Source organism: Aspergillus tanneri (assembly GCF_003426965.1).
Source record: "Aspergillus tanneri strain NIH1004 chromosome Unknown AapTan_3_pilon_pilon_pilon, whole genome shotgun sequence".
Classification (NCBI taxonomy): Eukaryota; Fungi; Ascomycota; class Eurotiomycetes; order Eurotiales; family Aspergillaceae; genus Aspergillus; species Aspergillus tanneri.
In genome coordinates, this window is record NW_022984630.1 from 4,305,477 (window position 1) to 4,329,220 (window position 23,744).

Genomic DNA, 23,744 nt, shown 5'->3' on the forward strand with positions numbered 1-23,744 from the left:
AGCACTTCCGTTCTGGGCCGGCCCACCCATTGGATAGGTCATGCCGATGATTCCTTGCATGCCGCATGAAGGGCTCTGCCGGTCCCAGCTGGATTAGCTTGTCAGAACGGAGTAGAGAGTTTGGCAGAGGAGATGCATGGTGGTGTGATATTGGTTGGAATGAGTTGATGGAATGCATGAAAGTGTCGAGTCTGCATGCCTGTACCTCCTCTGGCTATCCAGCCTGAGGCAAATAAACAAAAGATGACTAAGGTATCCCATATGGCTAAAAATAGTTAGCAGGGTAAAAGTTAATTACTAAACTAACTAACTTAGTGAATGTTGACTCAGCTGGATATCCGATGGTGCTCTAACCCAGATTGGGACCTGATCCATTAATCCTATTTTGTCCTCAGGCATCGCATATCCCATACGCGTGATGTCTCTCCTTTATAGGCGGTCTCCTGGCCTCCTGCCTATCCGTACCCCGACTGACTATCCCAGCTGATAGTTTCAGGTGTCCTCCGTATGGAGCAGTACCCCGTTAAGAGTTCATAGTAGCTTGAGTAGTCTGTATGTCTGAGCGTATGGCCCCCTCCACAGGGATCTGCGCCACAATGAAACAAAACTGGTTGTATCGGTTCCACTGACTGCGCGTCGCCCGACCAACAGGGCAACAGGCGAACAACACCCACTGCAGTCGTGAAACTCTGTGGTCCCCAGCAGACCCCCCAGGACCAATGATGTTTACCCGTCTACTAAAACTGATTCGGTTTCCCATGGATCGAAAGTATCCGCCGCCTCCGTGGTTGGTACAACAGATTTTTTTGACCCTCCACCATGGAGAGCATGACCATCCCACTGCCTATTGTGGATGATTGATTATTGACATTTTCCCTTCCAGAATGGCCCACCCCAACCTGACATGTCTGGTTGTTCGATGCAGGGCGCATGCATGGCCAGATGGTCCGACCAGAGAGGGTTGTTGTCCAGGAGACTCGACAACCGATTTGATGATGATGAATGAGCGGATATAATGGTGGATCCGATGACGATTGAGCACATATTCTATGGACTACTAATACCTCTCTCAGTCTCTCCCGAGGTCTCTCATTCAAATAGTGTAAAAAAAAGTAAAAAACAAGAAAATGGACATTTTAACCTCCCGATTCAGTTTTTGCGCGGAGCTGTCACCACGTTATTGATCGTCCCCCCCCGGTTCAGCCATCTCCCCTTGAGGATTGGCCCGGCGGGAATTAAGATCTCTTTCGCATCGTATTAGAACGTCCAGAATTATGGGAAGTAATATATCCCAGGTGGACAACGGAATCAAGGCTTAGTCTCGCTATATTTAGTTTTATGGTTCCACCGCAGCAAACTGACTGACTATCCAAGACCTTGTGTTTCGGGCACTTTTTTTCCTCTTTCTTTCCCTCCCTTCTTTCATTCTCTATCCCTCGGTTACCCCCCCCTTTGGGCCTTTTGTATTTATTGCCCATTTTATTAGTTTCAATTTCCATTTTATTTAGCATCGCTCATCTCCCGTCGCTCGTTACCTCACCCAGTCCTTCGTTTCACCCATCTCATCAGCCGTCGAGATGGGTACCCCAGGGCCTTTCAAGTCGCATTCTTCGCAACACAGTCGGAGTAGCTATTACTCCCATGCTCCATCGGGAACTGTGAGTGTGCCATATCCCTGTTGACAGTCTCCCCAGCCGGCTAATCCATCTGCTAGGGAACGCCTGGTGTCTCTGTCTCTGAAACCAGTGATCAGGAACAGTCGTTGTTGTATCGCAACCAGCCCAGTCCCTATGGCGCACCCTATGATGAACCCAGTGTCTCGTCCGACTCCATGCGTCGGTACACCCTACACGACCCTGGAGTGACCGTTTTTGCCACCCCACCTTACGAATCCGAAGCCTCCGATATCTACGATGCCCACCTCTCCGAGCGAGGCGGGATCAAAATGGACACATATCCTCCCGGCCCCGGGAGTCGGTCGACCGGAGCCCTGCGTCGTTACGGTACGAGGAAGATCAACCTAGTTCAGGGCTCCGTGCTGAGCATCGATTATCCTGTGCCGAGCGCCATCCAGAATGCCATCCAGCCTGAATATCGGGAAGCCGAAGAGGCGTTCTCGGAGGAATTCACGCATATGCGGTGTAGGTAGCAAGACGCATGGCATGGACATATCCGACTAATCTCCCTAGATACTGCCGCCACCTGTGACCCCGACGAGTTCACCCTGCGCAACGGGTATAACCTGCGCCCGGCCATCTACAACCGACACACAGAGTTGCTGATCGCCATCACGTATTACAATGAGGACAAAGTTTTGACCGCCCGAACCCTGCATGGTGTCATGCAGAACGTCCGTGATATCGTCAACTTGAAGAAATCGGAATTCTGGAATAAGGGAGGCCCGGCCTGGCAGAAAATCGTCGTTTGTCTGGTCTTTGACGGGATCGAGCCCTGCGATAAAAACACCCTGGATGTGTTGGCAACTGTCGGTATCTACCAGGACGGGGTGATGAAAAAGGATGTTGACGGACGCGAAACCGTCGCTCATATTGTAAGTGACTGGCTCATCCCTTGCCCCAGCCTTTTTGTTTTTTTTTTTTTTTTTTTTTCTTTTTCTCATCGACGTGGAAATCTGTACTCACGATCGTAGTTCGAATATACCACGCAGCTCTCGGTTACGGCAAACCAGCAGCTTATCCGACCGCGTCCTAATGACTCCTCCAACTTACCTCCAGTCCAGATGATCTTTTGCCTGAAGCAGAAGAATACTAAGAAAATCAACTCTCATCGCTGGCTATTCAACGCGTTCAGTCGAATCCTTAACCCCGAAGTTGCCATCCTCCTGGACGCAGGAACCAAGCCCGGTCGCAAATCGCTGCTAGCCCTCTGGGAGGCGTTCTACAACGATAAAACCCTGGGCGGAGCCTGCGGCGAGATTCACGCCATGTTAGGCAAAGGCTGGGCCAAGGTGCTCAACCCGCTAGTAGCCTCGCAGAACTTTGAATATAAAATCTCCAACATTCTAGATAAGCCGCTGGAGAGCTCCTTCGGGTATGTCAGTGTGTTGCCCGGTGCCTTCTCCGCGTATCGCTACCGTGCCATCATGGGCCGGCCCCTGGAGCAGTACTTTCACGGAGACCACACCTTGTCGAAGCGACTCGGCAAGAAGGGTATCGAGGGTATGAATATTTTTAAGAAAAACATGTTCTTGGCCGAGGATCGTATCCTGTGCTTCGAGCTGGTGGCCAAGGCGGGGTTCAAATGGCATCTGAGCTACGTCAAGGCATCGAAGGGTGAAACCGATGTGCCGGAGGGTACGGCTGAGTTTATCGGTCAGCGACGACGATGGCTGAATGGATCTTTTGCGGCCGGTTTGTATGCTATGATGCATTTCGGGCGGATCTACCGGAGCGGACATAGCATGATTCGAATGGCGTTCCTGCATGTGCAGATGTTATACAACTTCTGCCAGTTGATCATGACATGGTTTTCACTCGGTATGTTAGACGCGCGATATTCATGGGTATAGACGAGACTAACGTAAACAGCATCCTACTGGCTGACGAGTTCGGTCATTCTCGATCTGGTGGGAACCCCGAGTGAAGGAAACAAACACAAGGGATGGCCGTTTGGCAATGAGGTCACGCCTATTCTGAACAATTTCGTAAAATTTCTGTACCTGTTTTTCCTGATGTTGCAGTTCATTCTGGCGCTGGGTAACCGACCGAAGGGGTGAGCACTCACGTCTATTGCTCTCTGAGCTCCATTCACTAACATACCTAGAACTCGAATCCACTACACTCTATCTTTCCTGTACTTCTCGCTGGTGCAGATATACGTTCTGGTCGACTCCTTCTACCTGGTGGCCAACGCCTTTACGGGAGGCATGCTGGACTTCAACATGAATCACGGAGTCGGAGAGTTCCTGAAGTCGTTCTTCAGCTCCCAAAGCGGAGGTATCGTGCTGATCGCGTTGGTGTCGACGTACGGGATCTACGCGTTCGCCAGTTTTTGTTATATGGACCCATGGCACATTTTTACGAGTTCGTGGGCGTACTTTGTTACCATGACGACGTCCATCAACATCCTAATGGTGTACGCGTTCTGCAACTGGCACGATGTGTCTTGGGGAACCAAGGGATCAGACAAGGCAGAGGCACTGCCTTCTGCACAGACGAAGAAAGACGATGGTGAGAAGAACAACTTCATCGAGGAAGTGGATAAACCGCAGGCGGATATCGACAGCCAGTTCGAGGCGACAGTCAAGCGGGCATTGGCGCCGTTCATCGAGCCGGAGGAGGACACGTCGCCTACCCTGGACGATTCGTACCGGAATTTCCGCACTGCCCTTGTGTTGCTGTGGGTGTTTAGTAATCTGATCATGTCGTTGCTGATCACTAGTACTTCGGTGTCGCGGATGTGCTTGACGGTATGTTTTTCCCTGACATGTCTTCTAATGTGAAACCCCTGCTAACGCGCGCAGAACACCTCAACCGGCCGAACGGCGATGTTTTTCCAGATCATCTTGTGGGGTACGGCGGGGCTGTCGTTCTTCCGATTCTTAGGGTCGATGTTCTTCTTGGCCAAGTCGGGCGTTAAGTGCTGCATAAACCGACGCTGATTGTATTGTACATTACCTGGGGTTCTGAGGCCTCTGTTGATATGAAGCATGATCTTTATGACTGGCTAATAGAATTATCGGACTTGATATGGTTCTAGTAGAGATTGCGTCCTAATAATACATGAGGAAATATACCTTATGACCTTCACCCCAGGGTGATTCATGTTTACAGTGTCCGCTTCTTAACTGATAAGGGGGTCCATATAAATGAACCCTCTTTATCATTTATTCCAGGAGAGAAAATGTAGGCAAGAGGAAGTTGATGCGGTTTGGTGAGGCTAATGTGAGTTAGTCCGTTTATAATCTGATCTTGATCGCGATGTTCTGATTGTTTACAGTGGGCATATCCCCGGAGTATTGACTCCGGATATGACAGAGATGTAGAGTTTACATGTATCGCCCATATATTGATGACGATGGCTAGCGCAGGTATATCTTGATTTTAGAGTCTATTATTACTCCTCTATATCTAAAATCGAAACCGGGGCGCCTCCCCTTGCGTACGAATATGCGCCACATCAACCAGCCGTCCCAGAATGACATATTCCAATTTCAACTTGACGCTATACACGAGCGACTTCATGGTGACCTGCAGGGTGAAATAACCCGCATACTGAACAGCCACGACGGACAAGTCCAGCACCATAATAACCACATTGATTCCCAGCAGCTGTGCTAGTACCGAGCGCGAGATGCTGCTTTGGTCGAGACGCAGCATCCGGGCTGTCTCGCGGATATAGAGAGCGGAGAGGAGCAATTCTTGCAAGCAGAACCAGACCAGCTGGATGCGTTCGATGACGCCGAAGGCTAACGTGGCGGTATGCGAATCCGGCAAGGCGTCGCGGACGATTTCGAGCGTGCCGGCGGCGGAATGGACGAGGACTCCGTCGATGATAATCAGGTAGAGGAGTGCGCGCAGCACTCTGGGATGATGGAGGACGAGATGCAGTCGCGACCACAGCACCAACGAGTGACCGGTTACCATGGCGGCCCAGCTGATGTCGATGATGGCCAGCTCCACGAATCCATTGGAGAAGGAGATGTTCCACAGACGCAGGATGTAGCCCAGTCCGAATGGGATGATGGCAAATGATGCGATGAGGAGACTCCAGAAATAACAGCCGTGGTACCGCTTGAAAGTATTCAGACACAGCACCATCAGCTCTAGCGCATTGCACCAGGCCAGCGCTATCAGCGTCGCATACACGTATTGTGCGCTTTCCCGGGCCAGGTGTGATTCGAGGCCCGTGCCTGTGCCCGCGCCTTCGTCATGTATAAAGCGGGGCATGGGGCTGGAAGATGCATTGTACTCCTTAGTGTGTTCTAGAGGATGTCGTGCTGCTTTTCTCCTTTTCTTCTTTTCCGATTTGTCGCTTCCATGGGTCGCCGCGGGGGTGGCGTCATTAGCGGTGGATTAAGAAGGCGGTGGTCAGATATCATGCACGTGATGGATTCCACGTGATAGAAATGAATAGTTAATCAGGATATCCTTAGTCAGAAGCACGTGGACAATTATGCTTCTTTTAACTTTTGACAGTCTTTCTTATCCATCGGTTTATGTTTACTGGTAAGTCCAGTTATTCTTCTCAAGTTCAGGGGCGAATGCTTAATAGAGCTCAAAACATGCTGATAAGTAACCCACAGATGATTGGCAACACTGTGTCATGTCCCTCTAGTCATCATACGTTAGTCTATAAGCTATTCCACTGATCGACATTCAACGGCCTAAACTTAGGAGCCGAACTTCCGAGTCTCTCAGGCGAGGCTTTCAACGGTCCTGTAGTATAAATAAACATGCCAGTCCTGAAGATGGCGGATCCTCACCCTCACTATGCAGCTCCTCCTCCTCTCACTCCCGCTGACTCTCGCCCTGAACATCGTCACCTCCAATGACGATGGCTGGGCTGAGAGTAACCTCCGCGCCTCCTATAATTCTCTCACCTCCGCCGGCCACTCCGTGATCCTCTCCGCACCAGCGGAGAACAAAAGCGGCTCCGGTTGGTCCCATTTCCCATGCCCCCATGCATATGCAAGTCACCAACTAACTAACTCCCAGGCTCCAGGGACGAACCTCCCATCCCCCTGATAGAGCCATGTGAGTACGATAGCTGTCCAGCCGACAGTCCCGCCACCGGATTCAATGCCTCTAACTCGCACTTGAACTACGTCAATTCCTACCCGGCCACGTCGATGAAATACGGTATCAACACCCTCTCGGAACAGCTCTTCCACGACCCTCCCGACCTGGCTATCGCCGGCCCCAACGTCGGCGTGAACCTCGGTGTCGAGGTCTTCTTCTCCGGTACTGTCGGCGCCACCGTCGCCGCCGTGCATGAAGGTCTCCCTGCCATTGCCTTCTCCGGTGTCTCAGGCCGACGCACAGCGTGGAACGAACCTACCCCGGCCTCTAGTCTGCTGTACGCCGCTCTGGCGACGAATTTCACTGACAGACTAACGGCAAAGGGACCACCATTTCTTCCAGAGGGTATTTGGATTAATGTGAACTTTCCCAAGATGTCGGATGGATGCGACTCCGTCGACGATGTCAAGTTCGTTCTGTCGCGGATCTTTCCTCATGTTCCGCTCATTAGTCCAGATAATGTACATGTGTGCGGGAGTGATAGGTTGCCTACCGAGACGAAGGTCGTGTTCTCGGGTTGTTACGCTAGCGTCTCTGTGGGACAGGCGAGTAATAAACGTGATGCTAATGCTACCATGCAGGAGGTGGTGTTGAAGCAGTTGGGTGGGTTGGATTGTTTGGATTAGTGGATTGTCTCTGCCGGAGGTATATATATATAAGTGGAGATATATCTATAGTACATAGTATTGGATTCTTTGGATATGCTAAAGCCCTTCTGTTAGCACTCAGGTCTCGCTGCACAGATCTATAGACGATAAGACTCAGTTTCTTGGCTGAATTCTTCGGAGCAGAATGTTCTTTCGTAGCCTGAAACGTACATCCTGAATGGAATTTCGGCATGTATTAATCGTGAAGATTAGATGCTCAGTCAACAAAGTATCTATATGGCCCTATATTTAGTTGATCTGATGTACTTCCGCGGATGTTCAGAGGGGCGAATTGATATATTTCCCTCCAATACCTGTTCGTTTGTAGCTAGTGAAGAAATAGCCTGATGGTAATATATAAGACTAGCTGTTAGTGCCCACATAGATAGTGTGCAGGGCGGAGACTATAAGTCAGAAGGTAGCAAGAATGGTAGCACCTGTATAATGATTCCATACGGCCGTGACCAAAAGGATTGTCGGGAAAGCATAATATAATCCGGATCCCCTGCATTTAAACCTACTCAACCATTCGAGCCTAGAGACGAATCTTATGTCCGTTATATGCCGTATATCTTAGTGCTGACTATATCTGGAAGTAGTAGCCGATCACTCCTAAGATAGCCTTGGAGTTTTTGCTGGTTCACGCATCTAAAGGGCAATTGTCTGTCATACAGAATTCAGTCCACCTCGTAAACGTCTTCGATGTGGTGCTTCCTCGTCACTGCCATCAGTAAGACGGCGATAGTTGAACCTTTGGGCACGCTGAGAAGTTCTGCGTACCGATCCAGGGGGTTCATCCTTGGTATAAATAGTAGAACGCGGTAGTAGCTTTACTCATCGCAGCTGTGTACATGGACATGTAGTAAACTATGGCGAGACCCGTCGTGCCATTGGCTAAACTCTGGTCTTGGCAGGGCCAGACTGAATGGTTCAAGAGCTACGAATAATGCGAATAAAGTAAGATCCGAATACGAATATCAGTTGCAAAAACCTTTGTGAATACGACTGAGCAAAATCTTTATTCGTGTCCAGCCCTGACTACTTACTGTTTCGGCCTTTCAGATGCTATGGATCACCCTCGCACTGCCTACCCCCCACTTTTTAAACTCAAACTCAAGCCCCGAGGAGAAGGAAGGAAAATGGTGCAAAATTTTGATTAGAGCGTCATCGTTGAGTTTGGGCTCTTCCCCTCTGACAAGATTGTTACGGTGAGAGCCAGAACTCCCACCTTCTCTGTATTACTAGCTCCCTTGCTGACTCGCACCAGGAACTTTGGGATCCCAACTCCCCGCTCTCTAAGCAAGAACAGAAAAAAGCGCTGGTGGAGAAGTGGATTCTGCCGGGTAATTTGGTCGAAATGTAGTTTGTTTCTAGACCCTTTCCTCCCCTAATAGTCACTAACCAGCTATTCAGTCATACATGTACGATAATATCCCTGATCCCGAGGACATCCCTGATCATACCCCAATCTAACGGACGCCGAGTGTGTCGTGAACTGCCAGCTCTCCTGCACGCTTTTTATCCGTACCTGGTTCGGCCAGAAGGACGACACGGCCGGCAAAAAAGCTGCCGATGCCGCATACCGGCGATTCCTGATCCATGCCATACAGGAGGGTAACCCCGATTACGACAGCTACGGCGTGGATCCAGAGTTCATTATTCATAGTGAGGATGAATTATGCAGCGCTTCTTAAAACCCTGATATCGCGGACGGGATCGCGCTCGGAACCCCGGATCCGCGCCCTGCTACGTTGTAACCGAGCTAATGCACTGCCCGGATCAGCTTGACGGGGCTGGAGATGATGAGTAGCGCCATTATTCACCAAGAGAAGCCGAGGCAGCGGAAGCAGAGGAAGACATGCTACAGAGCCTTCTTATTCTCGTTGCGGATCGGAAGGCCTGTGAGGAGGGATGGGTGGTGCATCTTGCAATTAACCACAAGGGCCTGGTTCTTCCCTTTAGAACACGCGATAGAGCCAGCCAAGTATCCCAATATGTGGCTAACCGGGATAATGGTCAGGCTTTAGAAGAGATTGCTGACAAACCAGATCAGGATGAGCTCTGCATGTGTGATGGCGATGGCTGGGCACTTTGGGTTTTCTAGAAGCCATGATCTCATCGCTAGGTATGATTCTTCTACATCCACATGATCAACACGTGGGACGAACACTCCACCGATAAACTCAACAAATAGATGCTGTAGCATTGTGCGCGAAATTCAACAACGAGGGTATTCTTCACTGTTTACACAATGAGGGCCTCGCTTCCTCTTCGCTCAGGAAAAGAGGGGACATGGCATGTACCGCACGGACTTTCGCACGTTTCCGCCTCCCCGTCATCCGTCAGCCCTCAGGACGAACCCAGTACTGTATTAGTTGATTGGAAGTTGTGCAAATCTTTTTCACCTGAATGGCCAACCATGGATCCGAACTGGACACAAAAAAAGACACTGATATTCCTGCGCTGTAACTGCCCACGACGAAGTCGGCTTTCTTCGATGACATTATAAAAATCGATAGCAAGGCCATGGAAACCCTCCTGAAATTTGTCATGCCCGATCCCCAAACTGATCTTCGTGCCGGACCAGTTGGCTAAGGAAGACGGCTTCTCATTGTAAGCGTGATTCTAGAGGGATTTAGGAGTAGAGGTTATAATCCTCTTTGTTGATGCCCATACTGTGAAGGAGCTGGGTTGAGCTAATCTGAATGGATAAGTCAGATTTGAGTGGAGAGACTTTGGATCTCAAGGAAGCGATGAATAGGATGATTACTCGATTAAACCAGTTTGCATCTGAAGTTTGTAAAGTGGCTCGTGAAGTTGGTGTCGATGGTACCCTTGGTGGACAGGCTGCGGTTCCCAATGTTGAAGGAGAGTGGAAGGTGCTGGCAGACAATGTCAATATAATGGCGGACAACCTGACGTCACAAGTTCGAGCCTTTGGCCAAATCACAAATGCCGCCACTGATGGTGACTTTAGTAAAATAATTACAGTGAGCACCTCTGGCGAGATAGACGAGCTGAAACAAAAAATAAACAAGATAGCCTCCGACTTGCGTGATAGAATTCAGCACAATATTGCAGCTATGGAGGCTGCTGAGCTGGCAAACAAGAGCAAATCGGATTTCCTTGCGAATATGAGTCATGAGATACGAACACCCATGAACAGTATTATTGGCATGACTCAACTTACCCTTGATACAGATGATCTGGCTCCGCACACCTGGGACATGTTAAATGTGGTCCGCAACCTGGGAAATAGTCTCTTAGTGATCATTAATGATATCCTCGATGTCTCTAAAATCGAAGCTAATCACATAGAGATCGAGGCTGTTCCATTTAGCCTGGGGCAAGCTATATTTAAGGCCCTGAAAACTCTTGTGGCTGCATGTAGTGAAAGAAGCTTTTGCCTTATATAGTTAAGCGTTTGCAAAGGTCATAGCGGGATGTAGCAAATAAAACCCATAGGCTTATATTATACATCCATGTATACAGAAATTACATCAGCTGCAGGCCATTTTTACTCTCTTATCGCGGCAATATCAATTTGTCTTCTAATAGAATGGATGCCCGGGAGCCAGCTGAGATGCACTACTAGTACTTAGTGCACTTTAGATTTGCCGCGTAATCTTGCATGCAGATAATCAGGTTTTGAATCTTTTTATGTTCTCCTTTAATATAGCACTAGATTATGAGTGCTAGTGCTTATATAGAGTTATTATTATATGGAAGGTCGGGGTATCTAAATGTGATCCCATGCACTTCTACTTCATACAATAAGTCCCACAGGTATATATGCTTACTTTTAAGTTTCTATGTGTCTCATTCTATATATCTCATGCATCGAGTACACTTCCATGTCCGCTTCTTCAAAATTTTGATTCCTCCCTTCCGCCGCCAATAAATCTACTATTTGAAATGCTCTATAGGGTCTTTCAAAATGTCACTCCATCCCTTTCCTATTATTACCCCGCATATCCAAACACTAGGGCGTTTGGCGCTAAATAATGCTTTCCCGTCGACTGTGTCAAGATTGTGGTCGACAGGTTCGTCTATCCGCAGCTATTCAACCTGCCCTTTGCCCGGCTTGCCGATTATCACGTTTACCCCCTCCTATCGAAACACGGCAATGCTTAAACTGCCAGATTCCTATTCGTGCAGATTCGTCTGAGCTTCTCTGCGGGCGCTGTCAATCCTCGCGTGCTTCTAGCTCTCACTCAACCCCCCAGAACATACTCCTCTGTCGTGACTGCGCCGGCCCTTTTGCTGCTCGGCCTGGTGTGGTCCGTTGCTTCCACTGCAGGCATAAAAGAGGAGCTGCTGCGCAGGCTCCCAGTGTTTTTAATGCGGCTTCTTTTAATCCGCTTATCAATTCATTCCCGCAGCTAAGCACTCAGCCACCAAGTTCTCGTAAACGAAAGGATCCACCTATTCCTCTTCCGCCAACTCTACTCAGACCTAAGACAGCGGATACTGAAAGGCTCCTCTCTCTTGTCCATCAAGGACTTCACTTACTACAACAAGAATTTGAATCCCGGGTACAAGCTTCCGCCATATTTCCACCGGAAATTTCTCCATCACGTGTGCGGTCGTCTATTGCCCGGTATGAGATCGGTATTGCAGCTGCGGGCCGAGAGACGACTTGCTGCATATGCGGCAGACTTATTCCTCTGCATGATGCACATCAGCTCCTTGACGAAGATCCCCTCCTTCACTCATGGAAAGAATATCTTGATAATTGTGGGCTACAAGACGGTTTCTGGACTGTGTGTTCTTTGTGCTATTCTGCGCGCTTTCGGCGACAGACCCTAAATTTTCCTCTCAAAACCATGTCAATGTGGTACTCTGCCAGCATTACCCCGCGGTCCTGGATGATCTCACTCTGCCTGAAGAGTATCTTACTGCCAAATCACACCCAGTTGGAGTGGTCCTAAAACTCCGGCCTGGTGGCCGATCATCCCCTCTCAACTACCGTGCAATACGGGGCCATTTATAGTTATACCCCAGGACCCCACTCCACTTCTTCTCATACTACCAAGCCCTGAGTTACAATTCACTTAGTTGATTAAAGTGGTTTGGCTGGGCAGCCGACCACCGACTAACTCTGACTTGGAGCCGCTTTTTGTTGTCCGTAAATATAAAGTGATGGCCGCTTTGCAGTACCTCGTAGAGCACAATCCTCTCTATCGAGATGTAACCATCAACCATTCAGCTGTGAACAATTGGGCTGAGGATTTCATCCCCTCTGAGCTACAAGATCATGTCATTTTCACAGGTGACACAGATCATCATGAACGAGCCGGTTACACAGTTGACCTGAAAGACCACAACTACGAGAATGACTGGCAGGCTGCAGAAGATGATGTTTCTGATCCTACTGGAAGTGCTCCTCTGCTGACTGGTTCTGTTTCTACGGACATCAATGCCGAACGCCAAAGCCCGGATATGCGAATGCTCAATGGTGTCTATCACCTTCTGAATAGCCGATCTCATACTACTAGCCATGCAACTGCTGGTCCTCCCAGTATAGAACAAATAGATCAACCTCGTGTCTCTCAGGCCATGCCCGTGATTAAATACACGATTCGAACCCATGCAACCTTGCCCAACCACTGGCAGGGCACTCATTATTTCCTTACCGCCTTCCCTACACTTTTTCCAACAGGTGTGGGAGGTCATCTGGACAAGCGTTCAATTCCTGTTTCCCCTACTGCATATGCAGACTGGGCTTTACGCCACCACAGCTGAAGGATTGCCTCCCAATATATATACATGAAATATAGGCTGATCAATCTAGGTTTGCGGCATAAAACATTTATGTACCTGATGTATGATATGATTCAGTTGCGCAACTCACCTCTTGGCAATAGTCTCCTCATTAAACGATCCCAATTGAGTTCAGTAACCCGTGATATTAACTCCCTCAGTACTCTACTATTACAGAATGCCGCCAAAGAACTTACGGCTAGCCAAATCTCCAGCGACCAGACTATTCGTCGGTTACTAAGGAATATCACTGCCATTGGCGTCCAAGTACCCGGATCCTTCTTTCAGAAACTTCAGATGCGTGGCGAAATCCGGGGCCTGCTTGTTCGTGAAGGCATGCCTGCATTCTGGGTGACCATCAATTCTTCTGACTTGCAGAATCCTCTGTCACATTCTCTCCATATTATGTGGCATACATCGTGCATAAACAAACATGCTTCGGCAATATCCACAAGATTTTTAGGGAATTTTGACAAGTTAACACCCATAATCATCTAGGTAGACTGTGTAAGCACCATTAAAGCTCATCTTGGTTAGACTGCCCAGTTTCGCTATTTCGACAATGGATTTTGCCCAATTTGCCCAGACTCAGCACCGTACTATTAGTCGAATAGTTGTTTGATCTGCTTGCTAGGCATCTGAATGTATGCTCTGAGCGTGCAAAGCATCGTATGGGAACAGACTTAAGGGCAACTAAGACATAAAGGGCTTTCTGCCTTGTACCACCAGATCTCTAGCTGTGCATCTGGAAGTGCAACTTTTCCTCTGGAGTTTCTGGCTCGAAACAATACATATGGATTCAAATGTGGAGATCTCATTTAATCTGTTTGACTCGCGTTAGGGATGCATGCTGCTGAGATTTCTTAAGTCTCTGTCGGCCGAATTCCAATAGTCTTTAATAGAAGAGCTTAGTGTGGAATGGAGGGACGCAAGGGGTGTAACATTTATAATGTAAACAAATAGACGGCAGAACCAAGATAACAATGGCTTTATTATTAGAGAGCCTCAGAACCATCAGCAAGAAGTCATTGTACTTAATCCTAATATCACTCCAATGTTTCGGCTGAGTACAGCATAGCTGTACGGCGTACAGTCCCTTTCCAAGACATTGCCAGACAGAGGCCCCTGTACACCTGTAAGGGGTCTACGGATGGCTGGGAAACTGGCTGCAATTTGGAGCCAATACGGCCATCCACGGTTACTTGGAGCACCCATCAGAACTAGACATCTATTATAAAAGCGTGGACATGACAAATTCCCCTTGTAGGTGTTTACAGGAATCCATTCCAAATACCTATCAGTCTCGGAATCCCGGTGATGTCGCTTTATCCCTTCAAGTTAGGGGGCTATGTCAGGTTGCGTTTGTCTCCAGAGTGGTCCATGAAGGCAAGGTGGGTGGTACTGCGAGAGTGTGGGATACCGGGTCGCCAAGCAGAGGTTCAAGTCCGATGCGACACGATCTACATGGTCTATTCATATTACAACATCTTCACCTCTACCATCCTGGTCAGCGAAGGAAAACTACAGTGGCAGAATCCAATCCCAAGAAATCTCCCAGAGTTTAATCCAGTGGGCGATCTTCAGACAGGCTAGAATGCAGACCCTACTGATGTTCTCCGCCACTCGGCAGCTGTAAGCTCCCGGCAACACTCTTCTTCGGGCCACGCGGATCAATTCTCACTGACGAAGAAGATGTCATTAAGCCCCTAAACGCAATTCCCATGGCAAACAAGGAGGGTCGGAGATTTAACCGCCATTGGGAATATAACAATTTCGCACGGAGTTACGGCCAACCATTTATTGGACTTGTCTGAGAACGCATTTTACATCCACTTGGGATGACACGGACGGCTCTAGCAAGGGCGGACATCACGGATGATGGCAATACCGCTGTCCCATGCGCGAAACTTTGATAATGGAATCTTCGTTCAGCTGGACACCGAGTCCTGGCTGTGTGAGGATCATACGCCATTACTGCCCTGCGACAGGAATGCGGAGCAGTACCAATGACTAGCTAAACCGGAGCATTGCGTTGCTTTCTGCAGAAACAAAAGAAATGCAGTCCCAGCGCATGTCAGACACATCCTTGGTCGACACAAACCAAGGCGCAGAACAATGCGCTAAAAGCACATACATCGCATCCGCCACGGCCACTTTAGTCGGCCAGCCGATGATCCATCAGTTAGCAAGGAAGCTGTTTATCGCATGGGATGGCTACGCAGGATCTCCCTTCTTCAATATTGGGCGCCTTCAGTGGCAATCGTCATCCTCGAGAGAAAGCCCACCAGACGCATGTGAAACACATATTGGGAGTGGATGGCGGCATTCCCTGTACCATAGGAACGGTGCGGGCGTTTCTCGACACGCAGCGCGGTAGTGGCCATGACCAATAGCCGCAGTTTTGGGAGGCAAGAGACTTCAGTCATCTGTACCGTATTTGGCCATCACCAAGCGGAACCTAATAGAGTCCTCAGACATGACTGCAATGCGGAATATGTACGAGAGATCCTGATCCCTGGTCATAAACAAGCATATTGATATTTTTCGCCGGTTTTAAGCGATAATGAACTGAAGTGTAGAGGGCAGAGGGACGCAGGAGAGGCTTGAGCCGAGCGTGATTGTCAGATAGGGGTAGAGAAGGTGACACGTTGACGATGAGTCTCGGGTACTGTATTCATTGTATCAGTTGAAGTAGGATTGGAAATCTTGCCTTCCAGTGCTTGAAGACATGCCGAGAATGCAATTCTTGAGTGTGTTTGGGTGCTAAATATGGGGAGAAAATGAATACGAAGACCTGGGATAGTATTGAGTGAATTTGACACCCCACACCAAACGCGTCACTTTTTCTCTCCTGGGCATGTTACCTAATAAGTAATGTCAGTGCTTTTGACAGCTTCGATTGCCGTGTGGGTCTAAGGCACTGCTGCAAGTAGACCTGAGAATACACATTTTCCCATGTGACACTGGCCGGACTGTCGCCAAGTTCTCATAATATAAAGTCACCATCATCCCGGTCTTTCACCCGTGATGGCTCACGGTGCATGTCTCTTCCCATTCCTTCGCAGTGGGGCAAATCCCCAGTCCCCCCCCCCCCCCCCCCCCTTTTTTTTTTTGATGAATATGCTTTGAAGGGTTTTCATGCCCTAAGATTAGCTTAAACGCATGTGACCGGTTGTTACTTCCCAATTCATTAAATTAAAGTGTACCTTTGGGGAAGCGGAGAATTGAAGGGCATTTCGTGCCATTAAGTATTGCATGTTAGATGAAACAATGCGCCCAGAGCCTTGGTCAGGCAGTGAAATCATCATTGCAGTTTATTTTACGTCCAGATATATCAACCCCATAACACTGTCCTGTCTACTATCACGTCGGGGATACAAACGTACGCCTTCGGCTATTGAACGCAAGGTTAAGAATATCGTCGGCAGTGTTCCTTCACTTCGTCCTTCCCGAGGAAATTGGGATGTGGATGCTGTGGACCAGTGGATCGATGATTATCTGCGAGACCATGAAGCTGTTAATCGCCTAATAACTTTCACTTTAGAAGATGCAAAAGTGGTGGCACAGGTTGGCGCCCCTTTCAGCAAACCAAATGCTTTCCACTTAGTGACTACTACTTTCCCGTACTAGTACCAGTCGGTTGACCAAACTTTGGGGGCGATTGAACATCTCAAGTTTCGCTGGCTGAAGCTCCAAATCCCGCGCACCCCTCCGGTTCCCAGTTCGAATCAGGAATCGGACAGTCCTGTTATCAAGACTGAGTGAACGGCTCCAGATGGGACCCTTTCCGAAATATCTATTATCCCCTTGAAAAGGTCCTCAAGAGCTTTTTACAGGCGCCACTTTTGTTCTTTTCGTTCCAAAATAATACGATGGGCGAATGGCAGCTGATACTTGAGCCATTCCGCTGGGGAGTACAGGCTTTAATACTCGACAATGAGGTTCCCTGCAATAGCGAGAGAACGATATCTAGGTTGGTGTCGCATATGTCCCTTCACGGCGAGAATTGCATTAATTGGAGGGTCTTGAAATATCTAAGGATTATTTGTGCGGAAAGGGAGTTAAGATATTTTTAACTTTGAGCCTTGCATAGAGACCGAATAAAATGAGGCGCTAGTTCAAGACTTTGTCGAGCCTGCTATTCTGCCCTTCTGTTTCGCGAGATGTATTCATGGGAATTCTTAATGTGTTGCATACAGTCCGACTGCTCACGTTTAGAATAGGGACATTTCTCTATTGTCTGGCTTTCAGACAAAAATTCTAGACATCCTAGCCGGTAATGATCTGTTGAGCGGTAAGACCACTAGAAAACTAGCTGCATACGTATAAAGACGAGACCCCAGTTCTGGCATTCAAGCAAGGCCATAGCTCTCGACAGGCAGACTTGAATCGGTGTGTTAATCCCAGATACAATATTTTTACAAATATTACGCGGATAGTTCAACGGCCTGCTATTCTATTCAAGTCCAGCGAATACCTCACTCTGTGATTGCTACACAGCCACAGCAATAGATCACTCACTTCCTTAGGCCTGTATCGTCGTTTTTGGTATCCTGAGTAGCAGCCTCTGCACTGTTCTCGATTTCTGTTTGCCATTTCCATCTGCAGCTGCGGCGTTATACGTTCCTAAGAGCTCCATAACCCGCTCTTTACCTACTTGCATATGGAGTACTTTAACTAATAATGAATACCGCATTCCTTGGATCTTCTTCCCTTTCCAAAGAAGTACGACAGGACTAATGCTAACAGCAGCGCCACAAATACTAGCCAGCTACTTGTCCCCTAGTACCCCAATCAACAATTGGGTCCGCTACTAATTTTAGAAATTGCCGCAAATGTGTTCTCCCAAACATAACGGCTACGATAGCACCTGCAGTGAATTCGCTCCTGAGAAAGATGCCAAGAACCTTCCACGCTGGAATCATTGATTGGGTTGGAGGCGCTGAAGCCGCCATAGCAATGATGGATGTTTTTTGCTTGGACTTCGGTTTCCGAAAGCACAGGTTGTGGAAACTCTGCAAAAGCATCGTAATAAATTCCGTCAACTCCAAGAGCAGGCTTCACGATGGTTGATTTTGGCAGGTACCATGGGTCCTGCTGTCTTTTTGCATCTAGAGAGACGATAAGTCAAGACTTGTAGACTTTTATCCTCGCCCGTCACTGCCTGTATATGGCTCATATCTAGCATAGGAATGACTTCTCTACGGTAATACATGAGTAACTTCTCACCCAATTTGGCCTTTTATCAGGAGTTTGACAATATCACACTAGACGTCATATGTGGGAAACGCATGACACCTCAACTGACTGACGTTGTCTCTCATAAAATGCATCTATTGGACGGAAATGCACTAAAGTTCGAGCAGCATCTAAGCTACTTGAGCCGGTGCGCTCGGAAGCAATTTCGAAGGCATAGATGAATGAGTTTTCCGAAACGATCAGCACAGAAATGGGCCAGTTATATCGACTAGAACCTCAATTTGACTTGCTTTTTATTATGAGTATATTATTCCGTAGTAGCAAGCCTTACCAGGAGAGAAGATGATGTACCTGACGTGTTTTTCAAGAGGCAATATTCCAAGATAAATGGTTATATTCCAAGATAAATGGTTATATTCCAAGATAATTGAGGAGGTAGGTCTACCTACCTTTTCTCTCCAAGACAGTGGTTATCTACTCTCTGCTAGATTGCAGAGGGGCATCAAAAGTAAACAGGTTGGTCGCAAGATGCCAGAGTTCACCATGAAATAATCACCCGATTTACGACTAGTGCATTCATGTGTACCAGTGCAATCTCGTGTGATACAATACCTAAGTTGACTGTTAACCAAATCACTTGCCATCGGAACGACAGGGTAGCTTAGGATTTCCATATATGCATATAGATAGTGACAACTGAGCTTGGTCGCTCCTAAATCCAACAATCCAGTGGTTGGGGAAAAGCAGCTCGAGACAGATATCTAAGCAACGATGAGAAAGACTATGAGAGAGTAGATTTTCTTATTCTTGCCCTTTATTGTCTGCACTTGCGTCCATGTCTCATACTTGCACTCAGCAGGCGAATAGAACAGCCAATAGCCAGAGCAAAGCCCGGCCAAATGAACCTGTGGGCCAGGTGAGCTGCGAAATGCCCATGGAGAAACACGCGGCAGTCACGTACCTACAGTGACAAAACCGTGTTCACGAAGTCCGTTTTCGAGAAATTAAACTTGTTCTTCTTATGTCCTCAATGAATCCTTCTGCTGTCAATGTCTTTTGATCCACTAAGAGCTGTTAGTGAGAGGGTGGTTTGTTAAGTGTGTCTACATGCACAGTATATTTTATTGTGATCATCCTTTATGATCCTACTGTCCGTTGTTTCCTCGAAACCACCGATAATATATTTAGAACATACTAAAGTTGACCGCAAGGTCGGTATTTAATGAGCATTTCTGTGTCTTTTTGTAAGTAGATGTACCAGCAGATAAATCGTTTGATATTCTCCATTGCCGGAGCTTTGCAGCCCTTGCTCAACTGATAACCTTGTGGCTCATATCTTCGAAGGGAATTTTGCAGGTCTGCAGGGTTCTGATACCTCAGGTACAATTTACTCCATGTAAAGGGTCACATATTTGTATTGTAACTGTTGATCTTCGTCGATGCGTTTATGTTTCCCACGTATAGCATCTTCTTCTTCTTCTTGGGCGTCTGGATTATAGCCACTTCTCGCACGTCGCACGCGGCGCTTTTCTCTCTGGGTATCTTCACCTTGAAAGTAAGCTCATTTGCCCAGGGGTCAACAAGTGATAAATCTAGTTTCCAAAGAAGAGAAAAAGAGACGGGATTTCAAGGGAAAGGGAATTTGAATAGAAGGATTCGGCGTAGGCTATCAGGCGTTAAAATGGCTCATGTACATCCATACAACAGGTTTGCCTCGAAGACGGAGAGAAATTTATACCTTCGCGGGATACATTCGCAACGACTGCGAATATATTTGTTTTTGGCTTCTCCACACCTCTTTGGTTATTTTGCCGCTCGTACAAGTCCGATACATTTCTATTAACTACGTCATCCGTGTAAGATAAATGGATGGGCATGGGTAATTTCGACGGCCGGTTAATAATAAATTTTGGTAGTCAAACTAGTCGGTCAAAATAGAGGGCGCGTGAAGAGAAGGAAAGAGATGACTACTCTCACTAAGTGTGCACTGAACTCTGGCCCGTGTTGGGATATACTCACTAAGCAAGTCCCTGGCGGCGTCCAGAAGAGGAAAGTTGTAGTTGTGCTAGAAATTCCGTTTCGTATAAGTGCATATATGCATTCAAAATAGATTAGCTTCATTGGCTTTATCGTTGGTTTATTGGGCAAGAGAACAATGATCAGCAGTATCACCTGATCTGAATTCCCAATTTAGTAAGCAGAAGAAGATCCCCCGGAAGTCACGGGATCTGTCGTGAGCGGAATCTGCAGGCTATACACTTTCCGCATATGGTTAGTGTGGTACCTGGAGGTGTCTCATCTGCCGGCCTATTGGCCAATGGGAGTCGGCCCCTGTCGGAACCCCACGTGAAGAGGTGTCGGGGGTGGCCAATTACCTAAGAGAAAAGCAAATGGAGCGCACAAGAAGCAGAAATTTACTCTGGAGATGGTGACTCAGAACATTCTGGCCTGCATTCAACGGGGTGCTGGGAACCATTCTGGAGTTGGTTCATCTTTATCCCCTATTATCGTGTGTCCACTTGACTTAGTTCTGGATTTCTGGATGGACGGTAGGATAGCTTAAGTTAGTTTATATTCCTCCGGTTTCAGTGACTAGTGTGGGTTGGAGCCCGTCTCTTTTTTCTCTACCTTTTTGCGGGGATCTCACCTCGTCTTCCCGAAGTCGGAAGGCCAACAAGTCATAATCCATCAAGATTCCTCTCGTTACTTGCATCTCTAGCCTCTCATGAATTCAGAGATCAATTCCTGCCAGATGCAGGTCTCCAATCAGCGCGAGTCCGATCCCGCCTCGGACGAGGAGAAGCAGTACGAGAAGCAGCCCGCTGAGTATCAGGATACCTTCGGAGATGAAGAGTATGCTGAGGTGAAGTACAAAGTCTTGAGTTGGTGGCAAGTACCCGATTTTCATTCGATATTGTGCTTCTGCTGACCTGACGCAGGCAATGCGGCTTCTGTGAGCATCCTGGATTTTGCTGTCTGTTCCGTACTAATCTTGCAGTGATGGTGGCCGAGACGGTCTCTCTAGGAATTCTCTCCCTGCCCGCTGTGGTTGCTGTCTTAGGCCTTGTTCCGTAAGCTATTTTCGTTCATTCATTTTTTTTTTTTTTTTTTTTTGTAATCCAATGACCGTATAACTGACATACCCAGGGCCGTGATTCTCCTGCTCGGAATCGGCCTGCTGGCCACCTACACCGGCTACGTCATTGGCCAGTTCCGCTGGCGTTTCCCGCATATTCAGAGCATGGCGGACGCTGGAGAGGTACTGCTCGGCAAAGTGGGCCGTGAGTTCATGGGCACCGGCCAGCTACTGCTGCTGCTGTTTATCATGGCTAGTCACATTCTCACCTTCACGGTGGCAATGAACTCCATTACGAATCATGGTACCTGTTCCATTGTCTTCGGTGTCATCAGCATGGCTGTCTCATGCATTCTATCCTTGCCTCGCACGATGACCAACGTGTCTTATCTTTCAGTAGCTTGTAGGTGTCTTTGTCCCCTAACATCTGCACTGCTAACTTTCACAGCCTTCATCAGTATCTTTTCAGCCGTCATGATTACCATGGTTGGTGTCGGCGTGAAGAAACCCTGGCAAGGCGAGATCCATGCCACTGTCGATACCAGTCTGTACAAAGCCTTCCTGGCTGTCTGCAACATTGTGTTTTCTTTCTGTATGTTGCCATTGCCATCTGTTCTCCTCATTGCCGTCTGACCAATGCAGCTGGAAATGTCGCCTTTTTCGGGTTCATCTCCGAATTGAAGGATCCAAAGGAGTACCCCAAAGCTCTGGCTCTTCTCCAAGGGACCGATACCATTCTATACATTGTTGTTGCTGTTGTGATCTATGTGTACGCCGGTGACGAAGTGACCTCACCTGCTTTGGGGTCGGCTAGTCCTGTCGTGCGTAAGGTTGCCTATGGTATTGCCCTGCCGACGGTGAGGAGTCTTGCATCGCGTAACGTCTGTTCTGGCACTGATGTAAATTCCTAGATTATCATCGGCGGTGTGGTAGTCGGTCACGTTGCCTGCAAGTATGTCTATGTGCGTCTGTTACGCAATACCGAACACATGCACAGCAAGAACTTTATTGCAACGGGGTCCTGGATAGGCCTTACGGTGGCATCTTGGGTGATTGCGTGGGTTATCGCCGAGGCGATTCCTGTTTTCAATAACCTACTCAGTTTGATCGTACGTTTGTCTCCTCTTCTGTTTGAATTGCTCGACTGACGATTCCAGGCGTCGCTATTCGCAAGCTGGTTCACCTGTATATAACCCCCTCCCTTCGTGTCATACAGACTGATGCTGATTAATGTAGTCGGATTCCCTGCCATGTTCTGGTTGTATCTCAATAAGGGACGGTACTTTTCGACAGCTATGAAAACTACCCTTACTATTCTCAACGTGATCATCATTGGTATTGCAGCATGCATTGTATGTCTTGACTCCTTCCTTTGTGTCTTCAAATACTAATATGTGTAGTGTGGTCTTGGGCTGTATGTTTCCGGAAAAGCATTGCATGATGATCCAAGCAGCGCGAGCTTCTCGTGTGCGAATAATGCATGATAGTTTAATCTATATACATAGATAGTTGTTTGTATTCAGAATGTACAATAGATGTATATACCATTGCTAGTTGTATGTTGATAACTGTCGACCAAAGTGGGCCAATATTACCCACTCTTCAGCTACTGCTCGGTCCGACTTTGTTCCTTCCTTTGTTTTTCACCTTTTATCCGGCTCTCCCAGATAGATTCAGACAGTTAGAGACCTCAAGTGACGTTATCCTTTTCAATCCAGATCCATAGTCTATGATCGGTGATATAGCTCATACGCGTATTCAGCTGACCGACAGTATTGATAGAATTTGGTTGCACTTGATGGCTAATATGTCAAGGCTGTCCATATTTGTTCTCTACATTCAACGTCAACATCAACATCATCTTCGAGACTGAGACCTCTTGTCCAGTGTCAAATATTCTATCATCTTTCATTATTATTTCGATATGGTATATTATACTGGTCGGTCAGTGATCAGAACAACTTACGCGAGGTGTTTTGCCAAGACAACTATATAACATAAATCGAGTAGTGACGCGAAACAGGTTGTTTCAGAAAGCATCATGTTTAATCCATGGTACGCTGGTGCTGATGCGGGGTCGAACAACGTTTCTGTTACTTATCTTTTACTTTATTAGTATTATGTTAATTCCCCACAAGAACCAATGATGGAAATATAATTTGATGGTCTGCGCTATTCATTTTGTGCTTATGTCTTCCAGGACATATTAATCTGCAGTCTAGATAGGATCAAGAACACTTGGTGCCAGATATTTCAAGACGAGCAAAACGATAAATATAATATCAGAGTGCACTGGGT

The 23,744-nt window shown here is 47.7% G+C and overlaps 7 protein-coding genes across 7 annotated transcripts; 6 read left to right on the plus strand and 1 right to left on the minus strand.

Moving 5' to 3' along the window:
• Window positions 1–1,577: 1,577 nt before the first annotated feature.
• chsC (chitin synthase C) lies at window positions 1,578–4,621 on the plus strand (the record flags this gene model as incomplete). Its single annotated transcript, XM_033569870.1, has 7 exons — window positions 1,578–1,658; window positions 1,715–2,141; window positions 2,190–2,551; window positions 2,651–3,497; window positions 3,549–3,675; window positions 3,784–4,429; window positions 4,484–4,621. The coding sequence occupies 7 exons, from the start codon at window positions 1,578–1,580 to the stop codon at window positions 4,619–4,621; spliced, it is 2,628 nt and encodes an 875-aa protein (XP_033428676.1).
• Window positions 4,622–5,090: 469 nt separating this feature from the next.
• On the minus strand, window positions 5,091–5,909 carry ATNIH1004_005217 (uncharacterized protein; the record flags this gene model as incomplete). Its single annotated transcript, XM_033569871.1, has 1 exon — window positions 5,091–5,909. The coding sequence occupies one exon, from the start codon at window positions 5,907–5,909 to the stop codon at window positions 5,091–5,093; it is 819 nt and encodes a 272-aa protein (XP_033428677.1).
• A 543-nt stretch (window positions 5,910–6,452) lies between these two features.
• On the plus strand, window positions 6,453–9,512 carry ATNIH1004_005218 (5'/3'-nucleotidase SurE; the record flags this gene model as incomplete). The annotated part of the gene is made up of 5 exons (XM_033569872.1): window positions 6,453–6,618; window positions 6,678–7,364; window positions 8,822–8,829; window positions 8,893–9,073; window positions 9,241–9,512. The coding sequence occupies 5 exons, from the start codon at window positions 6,453–6,455 to the stop codon at window positions 9,510–9,512; spliced, it is 1,314 nt and encodes a 437-aa protein (XP_033428678.1).
• Window positions 9,513–9,517: 5 nt separating this feature from the next.
• Window positions 9,518–10,824, plus strand: NIK1_1 (histidine kinase osmosensor; the record flags this gene model as incomplete). The annotated part of the gene is made up of 2 exons (XM_033569873.1): window positions 9,518–9,533; window positions 10,127–10,824. 2 exons carry the CDS (start codon window positions 9,518–9,520, stop codon window positions 10,822–10,824), a joined length of 714 nt encoding a protein of 237 aa, XP_033428679.1.
• Window positions 10,825–12,550: 1,726 nt separating this feature from the next.
• ATNIH1004_005220 (uncharacterized protein) lies at window positions 12,551–13,153 on the plus strand (the record flags this gene model as incomplete). Its single annotated transcript, XM_033569874.1, has 1 exon — window positions 12,551–13,153. The coding sequence occupies one exon, from the start codon at window positions 12,551–12,553 to the stop codon at window positions 13,151–13,153; it is 603 nt and encodes a 200-aa protein (XP_033428680.1).
• Window positions 13,154–16,441: 3,288 nt separating this feature from the next.
• On the plus strand, window positions 16,442–16,936 carry ATNIH1004_005221 (uncharacterized protein; the record flags this gene model as incomplete). Its single annotated transcript, XM_033569875.1, has 2 exons — window positions 16,442–16,738; window positions 16,802–16,936. The coding sequence occupies 2 exons, from the start codon at window positions 16,442–16,444 to the stop codon at window positions 16,934–16,936; spliced, it is 432 nt and encodes a 143-aa protein (XP_033428681.1).
• A 4,186-nt stretch (window positions 16,937–21,122) lies between these two features.
• On the plus strand, window positions 21,123–22,930 carry ATNIH1004_005222 (uncharacterized protein; the record flags this gene model as incomplete). Its single annotated transcript, XM_033569876.1, has 10 exons — window positions 21,123–21,223; window positions 21,310–21,323; window positions 21,369–21,441; window positions 21,518–21,849; window positions 21,895–22,038; window positions 22,089–22,303; window positions 22,358–22,555; window positions 22,604–22,631; window positions 22,683–22,798; window positions 22,847–22,930. The coding sequence occupies 10 exons, from the start codon at window positions 21,123–21,125 to the stop codon at window positions 22,928–22,930; spliced, it is 1,305 nt and encodes a 434-aa protein (XP_033428682.1).
• Window positions 22,931–23,744: the final 814 nt, after the last annotated feature.